At 50.8% G+C, this 19596-nt stretch overlaps 1 protein-coding gene across 1 annotated transcript in view; it reads right to left on the bottom strand.

Annotated features, from left to right (window-relative positions):
• Nucleotides 1-6446: 6446 nt before the first annotated feature.
• Nucleotides 6447-19596, bottom strand: part of IFT43 (intraflagellar transport 43) — a 77520-nt gene continuing 64370 nt past the window's right edge. The window contains exons 6-9 of the mRNA XM_014840878.3: nucleotides 7864-7936; nucleotides 7518-7593; nucleotides 6931-6993; nucleotides 6447-6764 (exon numbers count right to left, since the gene is read on the bottom strand). Of these exons, the coding sequence (XP_014696364.1) occupies nucleotides 6645-6764; nucleotides 6931-6993; nucleotides 7518-7593; nucleotides 7864-7936 (332 nt within the window). The 3' untranslated portion in view covers nucleotides 6447-6644. The remainder of the gene's footprint in view (nucleotides 6765-6930; nucleotides 6994-7517; nucleotides 7594-7863; nucleotides 7937-19596) is intronic.

Here is a 19596-nt window from a genome sequence, read left to right as displayed (position 1 = left end):
CTTCACTGGCTGGTTACCTTGTGCCAGACACTGGACATGTAGTAGGGCATTTAATCATCATGATGGCCCTATGAGCCAGGAATTATTTTCCACCTCACTTTATAGATGAGAAAATCGAGGCACAAAGAGGCATGGACACCTGTCCAAGATGGTGCAGGTGTGAGGTGGAGGAGCAGGGATGTGAACCTGGCATCGTGTACATTCTTAGCACGTGCCCGCCCTCCCGCCTCGCTTCCTTTAGGTTGATCTCTGACTCCTGAGGGACAGTCTGTACCAAGCTGCCCAAACGGCACCTTAGGGGGCTTCTGGGACTGGTACTTAGGAGGGTATCCCAAGACCCCCGTGCATTCTTTCCATTCAGGGCTCTGGCTCCCCATCCCAGCGAACTCCCTGGCATCACCTTCAGTCTGCTGGCAGGACGTGTGGCTGCAGGGTCCAATCTACTGCAGCCCACAATCTAGAAGAGACAGAGTTTGCAGGACTCTTTCTGGGCCTCCCGCAGCCCCTCGCAGCCAGGTGTTTTCTTATGGAGACAGCGTGGAGGGGACCCCCTCCTCCCCAAGGCAGCGCTGTTTGCTCCAGCTGTAGCAGATGTTCCTGGGCGTGCTGGCCAGCCATCGTTCTGTGGGAGCCAAGAGCCCCTGCAGCCCGGGAATTCTGGGCTAATGCTCAGCCCTGGCATGGTCCCCTCTCTTGCTGACCCCTCCAGTCCAGGTCACCATGACAGATGCTGGGAACATATGCCAGGAATTAATTCTCTCCGTCACAGCCACAAGAGGGACAGCCGCTTCCTCTGGCTGTTCCCACCACCTTTGCTTTCTGATTTCTACCTCTCCAAAAGAAGAACCCACTTTCCCCTGCTCCCTTGCTCCTAATCCCCCTCCACTGGGTTTTCTCTTCATCGTTCTGAGCCCATTGCCAAAGGTATTTGACTCCCAGAGAGACTTCCCCTCCCGCATCCCAAATAGGATCAAAGTGCTGAGAAGGAGCCCAGAGTCACTCTTTCCAGCCTTTTGTCTCCGGATAGATTATGTCCCAACTTTGCTGGAACTGGTGAGTGTTTTTTTCCTTTTCTTAAGGGAAGTTTGTCTCTCCCTTTTAGGAGCCAAAATCACCCCACCCTTCTAGTCTTTCCTTACATCGAACTTAAATCACTCCTGCTGCAATTGATTTTCTGAATAGCAATAGGCAGCAGAACTTTGGGGGCACGGGGGTATTGTCATCCCTCATCTTCATTCTTTCCTCTAAAGGGTTTGGCACACTTTTTCTGTAGAGGGCCAAATAGTAAATATTTTAAGGTGTGCAGCCCACACAGTCTCTGTTACAACTAAGTTCTGCTGTGCAACACAAAAGCAGCCGTGGACGATGTGTAAACAAAGGGGCATGGCTTCCTCTGCTAGAACTTTACAAGAACAGGCGGGGGCCGGAGCAGGCCCATGAGCTGCAGTCTGCCGACTCCCGCTCTGTGCAAAGCAACCCCACCTCTGGATGTCCTGGTGGATGCATAAAGCTGCCTCTCTCCCTCTCCCTTCATCTGCTCTTCGCAGCAGCTTGTTGGGGCTCCTCCGCTCATCCAGGAAGCCTCTGTGGTTTTCAAAACCAATGCTTTGAAAACATAGATGAAACTTGTCTATTTCTTTACAAGCCTATGAGCTACTTGGGGTCGGGACCATGTCTTACTTGACTTTGAACTCCTGGAATATGCATGGGGCTTGATAACAACTCAAACAACAGCCTGTCTTATCCTGAAGAAGCTTACAGGCTGGTGGGGGAAATGGACAGATGTGCTCTGTGTTCTCAAAACAGAGATAAGCTCAATGACAGGAAGAAGGAAGGAGGGAGGAACCCGGAGGATGTGCCTCCTGCAACTTACCAGCCACCTTCGGAAAACTTACAGAAAAAGACAAGAAAAAAAGAAAAAATGAAGTATCTAGTTAATCCTGATGTCATAAAGCAGTGAAAAACAAACCCACAAGTAAAATGGGTGCCCTGGAAGACAGCTTGGCAGTTTCTGAAAAGTTAAACATAGAGTCACCATATGACCAGCGATTTCATTCCTAGGAATCTGCCTGAGAGAAATGAAAACATGTGCACACAAAGACACATACATGCATGTCCACAGGGCTTTGTTCATAATGGCCCCAAAGTCAAACAACTCAAATGTCAATCAGATGATGAATGGTTAAACCAAATGTGGTATGTGTCCATACCACGGAACACCATTCAGCAATTGAAAGAACTACTGACACACGCCACTGTATGGATGGGCCCTGAAAACATGCTCAGTGGAAGTGGCCAGATTCCAAAGACCACATCTTCTATGAGTCCATTTTTGTGAAATTTCCAGAAACGATACGTTTATAGAGTCAGAAAGCAGATCAGCGGTTGCCTGGGGCTGGGAGTGGGAGTGGATTAACTGGAAAGGGACACAAGGGAACTTCGTAGGGTGATGAAAATGTTCTAAAACAGGCTTATGGTGATGGTTGTATAGCTCCATACATTTACTAAAATCACTGAACTGGGTACTTTCAGTGGGTGAATTTTAAGGCATGCAAATTATACCTCAATAGTGGTTATAAAAACAAACAAAACAAACCCGGTGCCAAGCCGTTCTTCCATCCATGGCTGAGAAATGATGTGTGAGGGGAAATGAAGGTGGTTCTCCCTCAGCAAAATGCAGGTGTTGCAATAAAACATCCACTGTGACTTCTCCTGTGTTCACTCTTCTATCCCATCCAGTTCTAAAGTCTAACAGCGGTCAGCTGTTCCTGGACATCACAACCCGAAGAGGACAGTGCTCAAATTATCCCCATTTTACAGAGGAGAAGATAGGGTCAGGAAGGGAAAGCAGCTCGCTCATGGACCCACAGCTACCAAGTAGCAGAGCTGGGACTGGGACCAGGCCTGCCTGGTTTTGGAATCTGTGTTCTTTGCCACGGCTCCCCACCCGCTCTGCCCAGCCTCTTCCCCACCAAATCTTTGGCCCCAAGCCAGCAGTGCCTGGGCAAGCAGAGCAAGGAAGCTCAGCCTCTTTCTCTCGCTGCAGCAAATACTACCCTTCATGCAGGTCTCCAGGATCCGTGCTCCCAGGAGCCCCCCAACCACTAAGCAAGCAAGGCCTTGATCTGTGGAAGCAGCACATTTTGGTCAACAATATGGAACAGGCGGCAGCATCAGTTTCTGTCTGGAGCACATAGTTCCAAAAGCCTGTCTGGAGTGTCCTGGGGTTTAGCAAAGATGAGCCAACAATGAGAGGGAGCGATGACCTCAGGTTCAGCCACGGGCCTGCCCAGATGAATTTCTTGCTTGAGCCTTTCATCAGAGCTGCAAGTTTCCAGGGAGCGTTCCATGCAGGGGCCTTACAATGCCGCCCTGTCTGCCTGCACACCAGCGCACCCCGGCCTGGCGGGGAGCTGGCAGCAGCCTCCTGACCTCTGGGCCGTGGCAGACAGAGCCCATTGTTCCCCGCTCCCTCCATGGAGCATTAACCATTCTGCTGCTTCCAGACGGACTGATGAAGGGGCCACGCAGCAGTTTGAGGAAAGTTTTCCAAAGGCCCCAGGAGGCCTGAGGGTGTCACTGAAGGGAGCGACTTGACACACCCTGAAGCCTTTTCTGTGATCAGCCCAGGCATTGCGCACAGCAAGGCAGAGCATCTCCTCTCCCCTTGTCCCCTCCACCCCAGGCGCACTGACCTCCTGCTGCTGTTTAAACAAGCCAGCGCATACCCTCCTGCTGGCTTTGCAAATACTGTTCTTGCTCCTTGGAACACTGTTCCCCACGCACGGGTCTTGCTCCTTCTTTGGCTTTCTTCAGGTCTTTGTTCAAATGTCACCCTCTCAGTGAGGCCCCCCAACCCCATTTAACATGGTGACCCCCTATCCCAGCACTCCCTTCCCTGTTCCTTTATTTTTCTCCATAGCATCTCTTCCCATCTGACATACTATCTGTTTCACTGATCTGTCCGTCTGCCCCGCAGATGTCATGTTCTGAGGGAGGGGAGTCTGGCTTTCTAGCTCTATCTCGGCAGGGCTAGAACAGAGGCTGGCACGTCCCAAGTAGCAAGCAACATCTCATGAAGGAACCAACTTCCCCTCCAGGGCCCGGCCCGTGAATGGCACCTCTGTGGCCACCGCTCAATGCCAAAGACACCACGGGAGATTTTGTCAGGGACCAGCTGGGACTTCTCACGGCTGTTCAGAGGAGACACGAGCCTGTCTAGCAGAAATTGGTATTGAACCAGGCAACATGCCACCTGAAGGAGGCGGCAGCAGCAAGACCCATCCACACCCCTCCCATGCGTCTGTAGAAAACCACTGTGGGTACCTGGAGATGCTTGTCCGCTCTGTCATACCTCTTGCATCATCTTCCTGGGAGACCTCTGCAGTCTGGGGTGGGCGACATCGCTAGTTGTAACGTAGGGAAGGTATCTCAGAAGGCAGGTGAGAATTGGGTGGACGTATGTTCTGGAACAACCTGTCATTCCCCATGAACTCTGAAGATGTGATGCTCAGATGCCATGTAAAGGATGAAGCCCAGACTGGGTGTGGCCAGGGCACAGGCAGGTGACAGAAGACTAGGCCACACGTGGCCTGAAGCTGACTGTTGTGCAGGCTTAGCTCATGTCACTTAGACTGGCCCCCACCTAGGCACACTGGCTTCAGCCCCAACCCCCAGGACTCTCGAGCTCAGCCGTGCTGGGAGTCTTCCTACCCAGACTTGACGGAAGCCCTGTCCTCTGTGGTCACTCCATAGAAAGAACAGATGCCTGGTCTGGGGGGTGGCAGGTGGTGGCAGGCAGCTTCTCCCAGCCTCCTGCTAATTCTGCCCGCTGTAAGCTACTGTGCCAAGCTGACGGCAGCAGAGGGGGGGTAAAAACCCAGGTGTTAAAAGCACAATGACGTCAGACAACTTGGTTTTTAATTCCCTAAATTGCTGGATAATCTTGGGCAATCTCTTTCTCTCTCTGAGCCTCAGTTTCCTCATCTGTAAAATGGGATTACAACCCTGTCTGCTTCACTGGGTGGTGGTGAGGATTAAGCTAGACAATTCATATGTGCTGAGCCCGGTGCCTGGCATGTGGTGAGTGCTCAGTACATGTTAGACCTTGTTGCTGCTGATGTTATAAAATAAAGGGAAGCAGGAAGTCACCCCCTAGCCACTCACTCGGGCTGGCTGAAGACCTCCAAGGTTGTCCGAGTCCTGAGGCAGAGGCATTTGCCAGTAATTAAGGTACTGGAAATGCAGCCTTTCTCCTTCGGGTTTCAGAAGGATGCAGGCTCAAGAAACACCAGCCTGGATGGAAACGTCTCAGTGACCGTGGGAATTATGCCAAAGAGGGGCTCTCTGGGCCACAAGCATGACTCTGGAAAAGGGACCCCAAAGCCACTAAATCCCTGAGTTTATAATTAACAGACAAGCATTCTCTTTGCCTGCTCTAGAGCCCGCGTGGCTCCCGGGGAAGGGCACGTAGTCACACAAAAATAACCCCCCAGTGGGTTTTTGAAGTGTTCAGCCTCTTTGTTTTTCTGAATTTTAATGAGGGGCTTTCCAGGCAGGAGAAGAGCAGCACTTGGCACTCCCCTGGCCGAGGAGTGGGGCTCGGCGAGCGGCTGCAACCAGCCCGGGCCTGATCCAAAGAGGCATCTAGGGGCGGCAGGCGGGGAGCCGGCCCTGAGCTCAGACGAGATGTCTTGGGGAGAAAGAGAAAAACAAAAACAGAAGATATCTCTTCTAGGAAAAGGGTTGGGCTCTGCTCCGGATCTTTGTGCATTCTGGAAACAGGTGGCGATGATGCTTCGGGGCGCAGTGGAGACAAGCAGCCATGTATCTGAAAGGTCAGGGGGAGGCCCAGGTCAGAGGGAGGCCCAGGTTTCCCAGGGAGAAACACTCTCTGTGGAATTCTCAGGGATGCCGAGCTGTCCCCCGTTAATGAGAACCAGACACGAGGCTCTGGGAACCTGTGGGAGAAGGGAAACATGCTTTGGAGCCTTGGGCGTGGACTGCAGGATGAGGGGATGGGGGGCTCTGTCAGAAGAGCCACCAAACCCTGATGTGAGGAATGGGCTACCCTACCACACCCACTTCTTGCTGCCTCCTCAGCTAAGCTGCCTGAGAGCACGAAGGAGACAGGGCAACTTCACCACTGTAACTGAACGTCCACAGGAGGAAAGGTCTCCCCCCGGGCCCTGGACCCCAGCAGGCAGCTGCCTGCAGCCTCCCAGACCCCGAGTCCGGGTACTCACAGGTGGATGCTCCAGGGAACCGCTGTGGCCTCCGGGAGCCGAACAGCTTCCAGGAGCAGCGCCATTCCTTCTGCCCCTGGACCTCACTTCCCCTGAATCATACTCTCCAGCAACGGGGGGAGTTCCCACCAGACTGTTTAAAGGCTGCCCTCCTTGACTCTTGCGGAACCTTTCCAAGAGGGAAAAAATGGAAGAGACAGCCACAGAAAAAAGCAATTTATTACAACTGAATGATCCAAGGTGGTCCTCTGAAAAGAACTATTTTTATTACAAAATATTCCATACAAAAATTCTAAGCTGCTTGCAAACTTCTTTAGTTTTAGGCTTGTTGCATTTGTTCAAGTCCAAAGCAGAGACTATTCTGTGCAGGGAGGGTGGTCTGTCGCCCCCCTCCAGGGCTCAGGTATTTGTGGGCTGTCCCGTGGGGTCCTCCTTCTCCGTCTGCAGCAGGTCCCACTCGGTGAGGAGCTCTGAGGACACTTCAGTGTACAGACGGTCCCAGTCCCAGCTGACATCGTCCTGCCAAGAGAGGTATCGCTGGATGAGATGAAGGAAGGCCTTTGCCCCCCATCACAGCCGACTTCCCACACTCGTCCGGCCCTGGGGAGGCAGAGGTCAGCCCGGGGAGCCAGCTGGCACAGGAATGACTCGGCCGAGAGAGTAAGGGGCCGCTGCCACCACGTACCTCTCGAACTTCATGCTCCGGTGCGAGGACTTTGGTAAGGAGCTTCAGGTCGATCTCTCCATCCTGTGAACACAAAAAAAAAGGCACGCTGTGCACCTCGGGGGCCTTCGGACAACTACCTCTTGCAAAGTGAGGAGGATCACATGTGGTAGAAGTTCCCAAACCAAGACCTGCAGAAATGCCTTATAAATGGGTAAAGACATGAGTGAAGCACATGGCCACTGAGGGATGACAGAACATCCTACAGGCTGGGAGAACGCCACAACATCCTATAGGCTGGGCATTCTTTGGAGAAGGTCAACGCCAGGAGGGCAGAGCATAAGAGCGGCACATCTCTATGGCCAGCTTATCTATTGATGCCAAGCGGGCAGCCATGGAAGCAGGTGGGAGTGTGGCCCTGGGAAACACTGGAATATGCTGGGGCCCGGGATGCTGTAATCCCTGAGGATGATGCCTCCAGCAAAGGGACTGTTGCCAGGCAGTTTGACAGACCCACGGAGGAGATGCTGCATGGCTTTGGAGGAACTGAGAAACCCCTACAATGAGGCCCGGAGCCTGCCCCTCTATGCAGAAGCTGTTCCACTCACCAAGGTCTGAAAGGCTGCATACTTCATGAGGTCATTGTCCAGGTCACGGTAGGTCATCACACGGTTCACCTGAATGCTGCAGGGAAGAGAGAATGTGAGGAAGAGCCACGGGCAGAGCCAGTTCCAGGAGTGCTGCTGGGCCACCGTCCCCAGAGGCTCCCAGGCAGCTGGGAAGGACCAAAACGGGAAGAAAATATCTAACAAAATGGGAACTCTAGGATGGAGCCCAAAACCAGAAACATCCGGCTCTCCGTGGAGGCAGGCAGCACGACTGTAGATGGTGTTTGCAGAATATTAGTTCACACGTTCCCTGCCGCCCACCAACTTCACACCTAATTGAATGTACCTGGGAGGTGCTGCCACCTGCAAAACAAAGTCTTCTTCCTGCACTTCTTCCAGATCCGGAATAACAGGAATGTCTGCAATGAGAGGAGGACGCAAAACGGTCAGCAGCACGAATAGGGATCTTGGCTGCTTCTCCATTTATTACTTATCGCCTTCAACCCGCAGCTGTGGGGCTGGAGGCTGCGGCTCGAACGGACACTCAGACCTGCTCTCTGGCCTGCAGCGGCTCCTGATCTAGACTGTGATACTGAACTCGAGGTACTCATCAGAATCAAAGGCACAACTTCATCAGTTTCTGAATCCCAGGCCTTACCCTGGAACCTGCTGGATTAAAACTTTCTGGGTGGGGCTCAGGCATCTGTATTTTTTCCTAAGATTTCTTTGGTGATCCTGACGTATGCTCCAGGTCAGGAGCCACTGGGGTGGATCTCCAAGGAGATATGTAAAGAAATGAGAAGAGAGTCCCAGACAGCACTTGGGGAAGTGTTCTGCTAGAGGAAAGAGGAGGAAGCGATGAATGAGCCTGGCAAGGTCAGAGACAGAAGAACCCAGAAAGTGTAGTGTCATGAGGTGGATGTCACTGTGAGTGCACTGCCTCATGACCACGGTCCACATGGGCATTAGCGCCTCGTAGTCTTTGCAATCGTCACAGTCGCAGCCCTGGGCCTGCATCTGAAGGACATTTTACACCTAATGATGTGACCTGGCTCCCAGCAGGTTATCTGGGATCAGGGTCTCCATTTGCCAGGTCTAATATAATAAACAGATGACACTTCTCTTGCTGTCTCATGGAGATTTCCCTTCTGTGAACTCTCCATATGAGACAGACAGACAGACATATGAGGAGACACGAGGCCGTTTCTTTGATCAGTCTAAGAAAGTCATGCAAATGGAGAAACTGAGACAGCACATCACTTAACTGGGGCAACTTGCTTTCGGTACAAAAATAGTCCATCTTCTCATGGGGACAACTTAACACCCTAGAGATGTATTCCCTTCTCCAAAGGAGTATCACCCGCTGGCACAGGGGTTTTCTTTGTTTTAACCAGTCTGCATAGAGGAGCAGAATAAAACAAAAGATGTGGCAGGAAAAAAGGCCAAGTGGGGCAAGGCAGTCCTGGAATTGCCAAACCAAATGCAAACAGTAAAAGGAGGAAAAATCCCAGAGAGGAGAGAAGAGTGAGGAAACCCTTCGTTTTTCTTCCATGGGTTGAATTCAATTTTGTTTTTAAGAGAGATACAGAATCATTCCAGGAACAGCTGGGAAGACCCTTGCCACTTCCAGGCTGTTCATTATTTAGAATTTGTGACTGTTCTAGACAAGCTAAGCCCGAGTATATAAATGTCAGTTCTAAACCTTGTGTCTTTATCATTGCTTCTAACTGTTCGGTTACAGATGCTGTACCTGGAGAAAGAGAGAGAAAGTATGCAAGGGAGACACAGAAAATAAGACACAGAGAGAAAGAGACAGGTAGAGAAAGAGTGATCAAAAGAATGAAAAGGGATAAAAATAAAAAGAAATGGCCGGTAGGGGAAATAAAGAAGACACATAGGCCACCCCCCGAAAAATGAACCATGTTCAGCAAGTCCTCTATCTAGAAAGACGCTGGTCAGAGCTTAGATTGTATCTCGCTGTCCTGCTAGAGAATTAGAGATGGAATTTGCTAAGATTCTATTTCTTATGCTAATAGGAATTCGGCTTTCTTGTTCACTCTTGCTCTGTGTGATAAACACAGTCCACGGTGCAGGCTGCTGACAGTGCTGTCCTCGAGCCCATGGCAAGCGGGGCTCCCAGGCTGATGAGACCGCACAGACCCTGCAGCGGGGCAGGGAGGAAGCTGGCTGTGCCATGCGCCATCAGCAGTGTGACAGTTTTGGAGTGAGCCAGTTAGCTGCTCCTGGCTCTCCTCGGGTGTGGAGTCCAGCCTGAGATGAATATTCAGAAGTTGGTAAGAAAATGCCCCCTGCTGAGTTTAGGGCTCAGGACGAGGTCTTCCCGAAGTCCCCGTTCCCTCCACAACATTAGCATTTGGGTCCTGTCAACTCTGCCCAGCTTCTCCCAGCTCTGAGGAACCGCACTTCTGCCCAATGTCCACTCTGACTCCCCATGGGCTTCCCTCTTCCTCCCCACCGCCCTCCTCCAAATGTGCACAAAGGAGTGTGGGACTGGCCCATCTGTGACAGATCAGAGGTCAGTTCGGGCCTTGGCAAAGGGGCCTCTCAGAGTGGCACTGGCGGGGCTGGCCACACAGTGGGATTTCTCTCTAATTGGAAGCCTGGAGCCCAACAGAACCCAGTGAACTGCCTGAGTGGGACAGAGCCAACAATGACAGCCAGGCCAAGGCAAGCTGGAACATTCCGGTGCAGTGACAGCTTGAGCCATCGCAGCAGCGTCAGGCCATCCAACTCCCGGCCCCCAGTGGGACAGGTGGCCGTGAAGCAGGTTTTGGGCAACTTCAAAGAACTTCACAATTTTACAGTTTCTGACTTACAATCGCAGACAAGTACTTGCTTCTGTGTACATAATGTGTTCTTGGGAATTTCTGTTCTTTTTCCGTCCTTCCCTCCCTCCCTCCTGCTCAGACACATACACATATACACACACACGAACCTAGAAAGAGAAAATGGACTTGAGAAATCCACTCCTTCACAAAATGACCTACATGGAGTAATCTAGCCCCGCTGACACTGTGATGGCTACTTGACCTGCAAGTCTGGATGGGTGACCCCTCTGATTCAGGGTGTCAAGTTTAACATGCAGAAGCACACAATTTTAATAGAGACCGTAAGAGGGAAATAGGAGTCTGCTCTAGGACTGTTAAAAAGCTACTACTATTTTTAAAAACTTATTAATTACGTAAACTTTATCCTCATTTTATTCTATGCTGCTAATAATAAGAAGAGTATTAACAGAAATAATGAGTTAACAGTTAAGTATATGGGTAGGACTCCTGTTCAGTGGTTAAGAGCACAGGCTCCAAAGGCAGGGTGGCCAGCTTCAAATCCTGGCTCCCCCATGTGCTGGTTATGTGACTTTATCTTCTCTGTGCCTCAGTTTCTCATCTATAAAATGGGGATCACAATTATACTGCCCATTTTCCAGACAAAAACACTGAGGCTCAGGAGGATTAAGCAGCTTGCATGGGGTGAGACCATTAATAGTGGACAGAGACAGGCTTCCAGCTCCAGTCCACCTGCAACCCCTGAGCTTGTCCACACCCCATCCATGCTCTCTTTGCAAATGCACAGTGCCTTCAAAGATACCTCCTATAGCAGAGGGGTGACAACTGCCCACAGTCGGGACATTTTTTATTTTGCCTGAGACTCAACATCCTCTGTTCTTGGGTATTCCTCTTGATTCCAATAACCATAAACAAGCTAAGTCTCTCCCTCACATATGCCCCAACTTGCTACTTCCCGACAACAGGGCCAAACGGAACAGAATAAAAACAGTGCACGGATGCCAGAGGGCCCTGGGGACGCATCCTCTGCTATTCACCTCTTATTAAACTAGCCCTATGGAGAAAGACGTGGCTGGGCACCTCGAACAGCCCCAGAAAAGGGGAAGGCGAGGCAGGAGGACTCAGAGGCCTCCTGTGCCTTGGAAGTGGGCGCCGTCATCCTTCATCTCAGTTCCAGCAGACTGTGCCTCCTCACACAGGTCCCCAGCCCCATGCAGGTCCCCACCCCAGTGCAGGTCTCCAGCCCCATGCAGGTCCCCACCCCCACGCAGGTCTCCAGCCCCACGCAGGTCCCCACCCCCACGCAGGTCCCCAGCCCCATGCAGACCCCCAACCCCACGCAGGTCCCCAGCCCCACGCAGGTCCCCATCCTCATGCAGGTCCTCACCCTCATGCAGGTCCCCAGCCTCATGCAGGTCCCTAGCCACATGCAGACCCCCACCCCTACGCAGGTCCCCAGCCCCACGCAGACCCCCATCCTCAAGCAGGCCACCATCCTCAGAACTGTATCCCCACGAAGGTCCCCATCCTCACACAGATCATCTGCTGCTCTTTCCCAGCTCTGACTCCTCAAACGAAGCAGGCTCTCTCTGCTCTTTGCACTTGCTCACTGCCTCTTACGTTAGCCATCCCACATGTTGTTCAACCTGCTTGTCTGCCCTGTGTGTTGCCGGGCCAGCCAGGCCGCTGTGGGGGGGGGTGGGCAGGGGGGGAGGAAACTGCATTGTTCACTTGTTCCTCTGGCAATTTGTTCGTTCATTCATTCATTCATTCAAGGAATACTGACTGACCACCCACCAAGAAGGCGCCATGCTAAGTGGCGCCAACAACAACAGCAAACAAAACAGACACGGTCCTTGTCTTCGTGGAGCACCCACGTAGTGGGAGATTGTAAACACAAATAAATGTCCTGCCTGGAAATTAAAACACATACTGTGAGGAAACTAAGGGGATTCTACGACCAAAAATAACAGGGAGACCTAATTATCTTATTTTTTTAAAGGTAAAAGTAATATGATATGGTGATAAATTCAATTGCTACAGAAAAGTTTAAAATGAAAAATTTCCTTTCCTTATAGGAGCCCCAGTCGTCTCCCTTGAGGTAATCGCTATTAATAATTTCTCGTCTATATTACTGAAAAGAATTTATGCATACCACAGCACGTATGTCCTTTAAAAAATGTTTGCAAATGGGACCACTTCGCATATGTGATGTTCTGCAACTTGCTTTTGTCTTTCCTTATCAGTACACTGATATATCTTATTCTTTTAAATGACCACTTAGTAGTCTATCGAATGGATGCTCCATAATGCATTTAATCCAGGCCAGGAAGGATCTAATTTAGAATTTGGGGCCAGGGGGTGAGGAGTTAGGGAAGGTGTCTGAATTAGGGACAGCACAGCTGAAAGCTGAAGGATCCACAGGATTCAGCCAGGCAGGGAATGGCGTGTGCAAAGGCGCTCCGAGGGGAGAAGTAACTTGCAACACTGGAGAGGCTGAAGGAAGGCCGGTGCGGCTGGCATGTAGGGCCAGGGGAGAGTGGCACAGGGTGAGGCAGAAGGGACGGTGCCTGGTGCCAGATGAGGACAGCCCTGCACCAACCAGCCAGGAACCATGGACTGGGTGCCTGCTGAAGCACAGTAGGGGCGAACCAAGACGGACTGAGCATGGCCAAGTTGCAAAGGGAGGAAGATGAAGCAACAATAACAATAAATGAGAATAAGGGAAATGAACATCCCTTCCTCTGTGAATCATCTCGGAATCCAACAGGCAGAATCCAGAGCTTTTTACCTTGTCTTTCCATAATACCTCACTCAAGGCACAGGGTAGACCCTACTACCTCGCAGCAGGCGGAGTAACTGAAATCCGCCCTAGGTCGGCCCCGAGATGGTGAACTAGCTGAGGGCGAAGACCACAGCCCAGTCCCGTCTGCATTCCCAAGGACTGACAGACTAAAGGACAACCGTACAAAACCGAATCAACAGATGCCCCTCAAATCTGAAAGTCACACACGTGGCAGAGTCACGTCAATCTTCTCTATATCGTTCCAATTATAGTAGAAGTGCCACTGAGTCCTAAAGTTGCCCAGGTAGGATTCATTTCACAAGAACCACCAAGTGTAATCCTTCGACACCGCCTGGATTTGATAACATCATAGCAAAGGCTTTGCCTCACTTGAGAGCTGCGGGGCCTGCTGGGAAGGGCCCACGCATGGACAAGAAACAATGAATGAGTGGGGACAAAGTTATAGAGGCAGAGTCATACAAATTTGGTCCACATGGACCACCTGGCTTCCATCCTCAGGCTGGGTCCCACTGCTCTTCACCAGCCTCCCAGTGTTTCTTTCTTCTTGGCTCTCTAGTGTGTCCCACGATATCACTCCACTTTCGGGGAGCCCCCAGTAAAGGCTTGTTAATGTCCAGCAACAGCCGTAAGAACTTACTTCAAAGAGAGAGATTGCCAAATGAGAGAGAGACTCATTATGATACAAGAACACTAGATCTGCCAACAGATCCACCCAGCAAACCAATTACCAGATGAAACTACAGAAATAAATGAGGGGTGCTGACATAAATAATAGAAATAAATAATAGAAACGTGGGAACACCAGCAGGATCAATTACAACTGGTTTCAAAGACTTGAGAAGCTGCCACTTGCCCTGAAATACATTCACTATGGATAATCCAATCACGCACGCGCACTAAAATGCTAACTACCCACTAGAGCCCCAGCGGGATCCTTTCCGCCCCTGGGGCCTGGCAGTAGGAAGCCTGCCTGGCTCTTCCAATGAAGCTGGCCCCAGATCTCCGTGACGCATTTTGTGATAGCCTGCGTTCAAATTCAGATGTTCCCTGCAGTTTTGGTACAACAAGAACAGAAAGTGATTTCTTAGACTGGACTCAGCTTGAAATGCGTACACCCTGGGCATGACTCACGCTCCTCGCCCGGAGTGTAAATCCAGGTCCTGCAGGAAGGAGAGAGCAAAGGAGGCTCCCCATCTGGCCTCTGGGTCCCACAGGGAGCCCCTCCTCTCTGGGTCCTTTAGCGTCTATTCTCTGCTGATTTTCTTGGTTGGGGATTTCTCAATGGAACTTCCTGGTTGTGTCCAGAAGGGTTTCTAGACAGCTCCATAAAGCCTCTTCTGTACTCCAGCACTTTTTCACCTTGAAACCTTAGTAAATGATACAAGTGGTTGGCCTGCCTTGCCAGGTTCCTCCGGGTGCTCAGTGATGACATTCAGCCCTCTCACCTCATACACTAACTGAGCCCCTGATGGCAAAGGCCCTGCTTGTTTATAACAATCTCTTCCCGGAGCTGCCTTCCCATTCAGTGCTCTGGCCACTCCAGAGCTTCCACGGGCTGCTAAGGGCTCTCGTCCACCATTCATAACCAAGTCCAATAACCAATCCACAGGAAAAGGACCTGGACACACTAAGGATACCCCAAAAAGGCCAGTCCAGACAACCCCTACTTCTATGCCCAAAGTCAACAGACCTCAGCAGAGCTGAGTGAGTGAAAGGAAACAACATCCCTGTTTTTAGGTGACAGCAACTTTAAACCAGAGATCATTAAAATTTTTCTCTGCAGCTGCAAAACTTTGTTTTACTGAATGCTGTTACCTTCTGCATCACGTACAGGGAATTTTAAACAGGCCAACGGAAGAAGGTCTGATTGAAGATGAAGTTAAGTGAAAGAAATTGGTCTCATTTAGCACATGACAGGATTCATCTGTGTTCCCAAGTCCACTGAGGTGGCATCATGGGCGTTTCATATTCATGAGCTGCTGCGACACTGTGTGCCCTCATTTACAAAGAGCCGTGTTCAGCAAATTCCGTCCCTGTGGACACTCCGTGCATTTCATGGTCTTGTCAGAGAGACATCAAACGCTCCAGTAACCAAATACCAGAAAATGGCTTTAATTAGTGGATCTCAATCGTATAAATAATTTTTTTTTCTAAGTGAAAAAATGGAGAATTTTGAAAAGGGAGAAGAAGAGGAGAAAGTGGTAGGCAACAGGCTTCAAACACTCGGAGGAACAAGAGAAACAGACGGTCTCAGAGGAGCTCCCGAGCGAGCCTGGGCCCAGCACCGTTGGCCCCCTGCTCTCCCCGAGTCAGGGTTTAAGGGCCAAAAACAGGTCTGCAGCTCCCCGCCAGGTCTGCTTAATGAAGACTTATCCCCTGTGATGTCACCTGGTTGGAGCCAGGTGCAGCCCGTCCTCGTCACTGGCAGGGGAGGAGAGAGGAACGGATAAGGGGCAAGAGTCTGAAGGCCGTAGTGCTGGCTGGAGTGCCACGCTGCAGAGGCTGAGAAGCAGGACCCACAGACTGCGTGCAGGGCGTGGCCCGAGACGTGGTGGAGCGAGTGTCCGCTTAGAGCCTCGCACGGGCAGGTCTCCGAGGAAGCATGTGACAGAGAGACAGAAAAGATGACCCGTCCTGAAGTGCCAGCTTGGAGGGGTTTTTTCACGTGTCCCATATGTTGAAATACCTCCGTGCTCCTGCCAAACCGAATCTCTCCTAATGCTGCTGGGGAAAGATCACGGACTTTAAGAAGAAGATCAAAATAGCCAGCTGTTTCTCGCAGCCCGCCCAGCTGTGGCAACTCTCGTGCCTGACGACGGGCTGGGGAGGAAGGTTTGGACTGACTGGTTTCTGAGATAAGCCAGGCCTCAGCACACTGCGGTGCTGGCTGGATCAGGAGCTGAGAAGGGGCCTTGCTACGAGCGGGCCACTCAGCTCGTGGTATATTGTGGTGTGTGAAAGTCTGCCCTCATTATATTACCCACGGGGTGAGGTCAGCATGTTTCTGAAGGAGCCGTGAATGCAACACCCCAGAATGAGATTTCCCCCAGGACCCCAGCCAAGTCCACCAAGGGCTGGACAAGAATGAGGATCGCCAGTGCCAAGGGCTGTCAACCAGGACTGAGCCTTCAAGCAATTCAAAGGCAGTCCTCGTGAGAGACAAGCACAGCCCTGTAACAAGGGTTCTCCATAGGGAAAGATCCCATGCAGGCCAGGAGCCTGACACTGGGAGGACCCCAGGGTCACCTGCCGGGATGCCCTCTAGGAAATATCACACCACTGTTACTGACAGTTGAAGGAAAAGAAGAACAATGAATAGGAGCGCTCTCCGCCACTCCAACAGCTCTCTCGGGGAGGTTGGAGGTGGTTCCAGCTTTGATCTGTAGAGATGTGTTAAGGACAAGGAGGGGTAAAGGACTTTAAAAGTGACAAGAAATGAAGTGGCTGGAAGGAATGGAAACTGAGGAACTCTCCACTGTCTTCAATAAGGCCCAAGATGAGTGATACCGTATTAATGTGACAGCACCTTCGCAGAGCCGCCAGTGGAAGTATGTTAGAAACCAGGCATATCTGATTCTATTTCATCCTCTCCGTGTTACAATGAAAAAAACAAGACAAACTACACTGCTTTTATTCTAAATCCTTAGGTTTTGTATTTTTCCTTATATATATTTATTAAAAAAATGCTACTTTGATCGGTGCCACCCATGACACCCCCACATACGGAACGCTTCTGAGCGGTTCCCTCCTCGCAAGGCCACTGCTGGTGACAGCCAGCTGGTTTTGATCACAGCCATTCCGAATCGGATTTTCATAAGCTAGATGAGGAGTCTTACTGCTGCTCTCTCTCTTATCAGATGAGAAACAGAGGGGGAGGGGGAGGACGGGTCCTGAGGGAACAGCGCAACAATCAAGGGCTGCGTCGTTCTTTCTCTGTCCCTCCGCTGCTGCAATTTTCAAAGGCGTTTGCCTCGGGCACTTTTAAATGATGGTGTCTCAATTCTGTAATCATCTTTCAAGAGCTTTCTCTTAAAGGGTCTTTTAGGTAAACCTAGTCCGTCAACCACACTTATGGACTCAGGAATCATTCCCAATATGTGTCCACTTGCGTGTGTATATATATAGGCAAGTATGCACACACACACACACACACACTGAGCATCTGTGAATTTTTAGAAAACTGGTAGAACCTAAAACTAGAAAGGAAGACCTACTGCTTGGTCCTATCAGTTCATCTCTTGCTGGGGTAAGAGGGCCCCAGTTACTGCTCCCCCAGATTGCCACTATACCCAGGTTGTGCTGTCTCAGGTCCTTCTTTAGAAACTAATTTCCGTCTGTGATGTGTCAGAAGGACAAGACGTCTCCAACTGAGGGCTAAGTGATGTGTAAGTCCAACCTCAGATGCACAGACATGCCTGTCCCCTCCCATCTCACCTAGGCGACATCTGGTTGTCCAGTTTTACACTGAGGAATGCACAGGGCCATCCACTTGGGAGAACACGCCCAGTCCCAGTCAGCCCGGGCCACCACTTGCCATGTCTTTGGCTACAAAGACTATTTGGAGCAACTCTACGATCTCACCTGTCCTTTTCTGCTGCAGAGAACATCATGCCTCTTTACGCAGTCCTCATCTTTTGAAACAGACATCCTGAAACACAGCCTCTATTTCTTTCTAGTCAAATAAAAATCTAAGTCGTCTAAGACCTCCCTGGGCCGTGGCTCTCATCAATATGGGCTGTCTGCACTTACGTCCCTCACCTCCTCTCCCCCTCGCTCATCCACTCCCTTCACAGTCCTGTGGAGCAGTGCCCGTGCCATGCCCAGAAGCCGCAGCACTGCTTGCAGTCAGCTAGGACAGTCTCAGTGAGTCTTGTCCTGTCCTGATCCTGTCTTCTGTGTTCAACTGAGACAGAATACGAGGAGTTACAGAATAAACACCCTGGTCTCTCGAATGATTTCAGGGAGACTTAATGTTGGGTGATTTATTATTAATCACATTCCTCCCAAGAGACTACAGCTATACAGACGGAATGCTGACGGAGCTCTCCCTCTGGGTTCCTGGAGGGAGGTTAACACAACGTGCTTCATCTACAACACACGTGCACGCATGGCACAAGATCTGCACATCCATTCTTCCCATTCTAGCTCTTCAGATCGGGGCATGCAAGTAAGCTGCTCACGTGAACAAAGAAAATGGGGCCTCAGGGAGGTCAATGTCAACCGTGTTCTGGGCAGAGATGTTTGTGATGGTAAGTTTGGAAAGTCTGGAGTGACCTAGAGATTTCAGGGCACCACCAGGGGCACAGAGCACTCTGTCCCAGCTCTGCCACCAGAGCAGGAGGTCTGGTCAAGACTCGGGGCTGTGCTTTGCTGCTGGACTGGGTGAGGCAGAATATGACTGAACTGACAAAGCAAAGCTAAAGTCTGCTCAAAGCTTCCCTCAGTTCTCAGAGACTCCCTTGACATTCTTCCTTTCAGGGGGCCAGAAGAATACAGCCAAACCAGCCTCTACTATGTTTGCTGAGTCAAGTAATTGCCAAGCATCTCCCCATCCCATCAACTCTTAGACACCTACTCCATGATGGGTACGCTTTTCCCAGGGTAGGGGCATGTGCCCCGGAATCACCTCCTATAAAAACAAAACCAAGTAAAAACAACCTCTCTTGCTGCATTAAAGAGACTTCTGGTAAGCCCCATGGAAAATTCTCTGGTTTCTCACTCGCTCTGGGGACCAGCTCTGGCCAAACTGACATTGAGGAGTAGAGAAGCCAGTCCCTGTGGCCTCAAGAGTCTACGTCTACTGGAGTTCATTTTTCTTTTGTTGGAGGAAGATGGCCTTAACTGCCTATCAAGGAAGAACTGAATCCAGATTCCTGGTCCACAGAGCTGTACTAGAGGGTGTACCCCATTAGGAATCAGGAAACCCGAGTCCCAGATCTGCCCCTAATTTGCTGACCTTGCGCAGTTACCTGTCAACTCTGGTCCTACGTTTCCTTATCATTGAAATGAGGTCCATTCTGTCTCTGAGACTATCCTGGAGTATCCACTGAAATACATCTTGTGATATATTAAAAAACAACCACAAACCTTTCTGTCACATTTGCCTACAGCAGAGTCTTTCTAAAGGTTCTAGCCACAGACATGGCCTACAGGTAAAGCACGCCGAGTCTTTTGTTTAGAATCACTCTAATAAAAATTCACTTTCTATACTGCAATTAACCTGCACAGATTCCACCTGTGGCCCCATTATGACCTCAGGTCAGTATTCACACTGTGACCCGGCACCCCCGGCTGGGGCTCTTTTATGTCCCCTTCAGTCTTGGAAGTGTCCCCTGTCTCTGCAGTGTTAATTTGTTTCCTCTGCTGTGTCTCAAAGGGGCGGGCTGGTGGGAGAGCTACAAGCATGGCACTCCATGGTCCAGGCAGTGCCCCGTGGGTCTTTGTTCTGACAGGCCTCCCAGACTCC

Source organism: Equus asinus, chromosome 7 (genome assembly GCF_041296235.1).
Source record: "Equus asinus isolate D_3611 breed Donkey chromosome 7, EquAss-T2T_v2, whole genome shotgun sequence".
Taxonomy (NCBI): domain Eukaryota; kingdom Metazoa; phylum Chordata; class Mammalia; order Perissodactyla; family Equidae; genus Equus; species Equus asinus.
The sequence above is the reverse complement of the archived record's forward strand: the minus strand, read 5'-3'. Positions and strand labels throughout refer to the sequence as shown.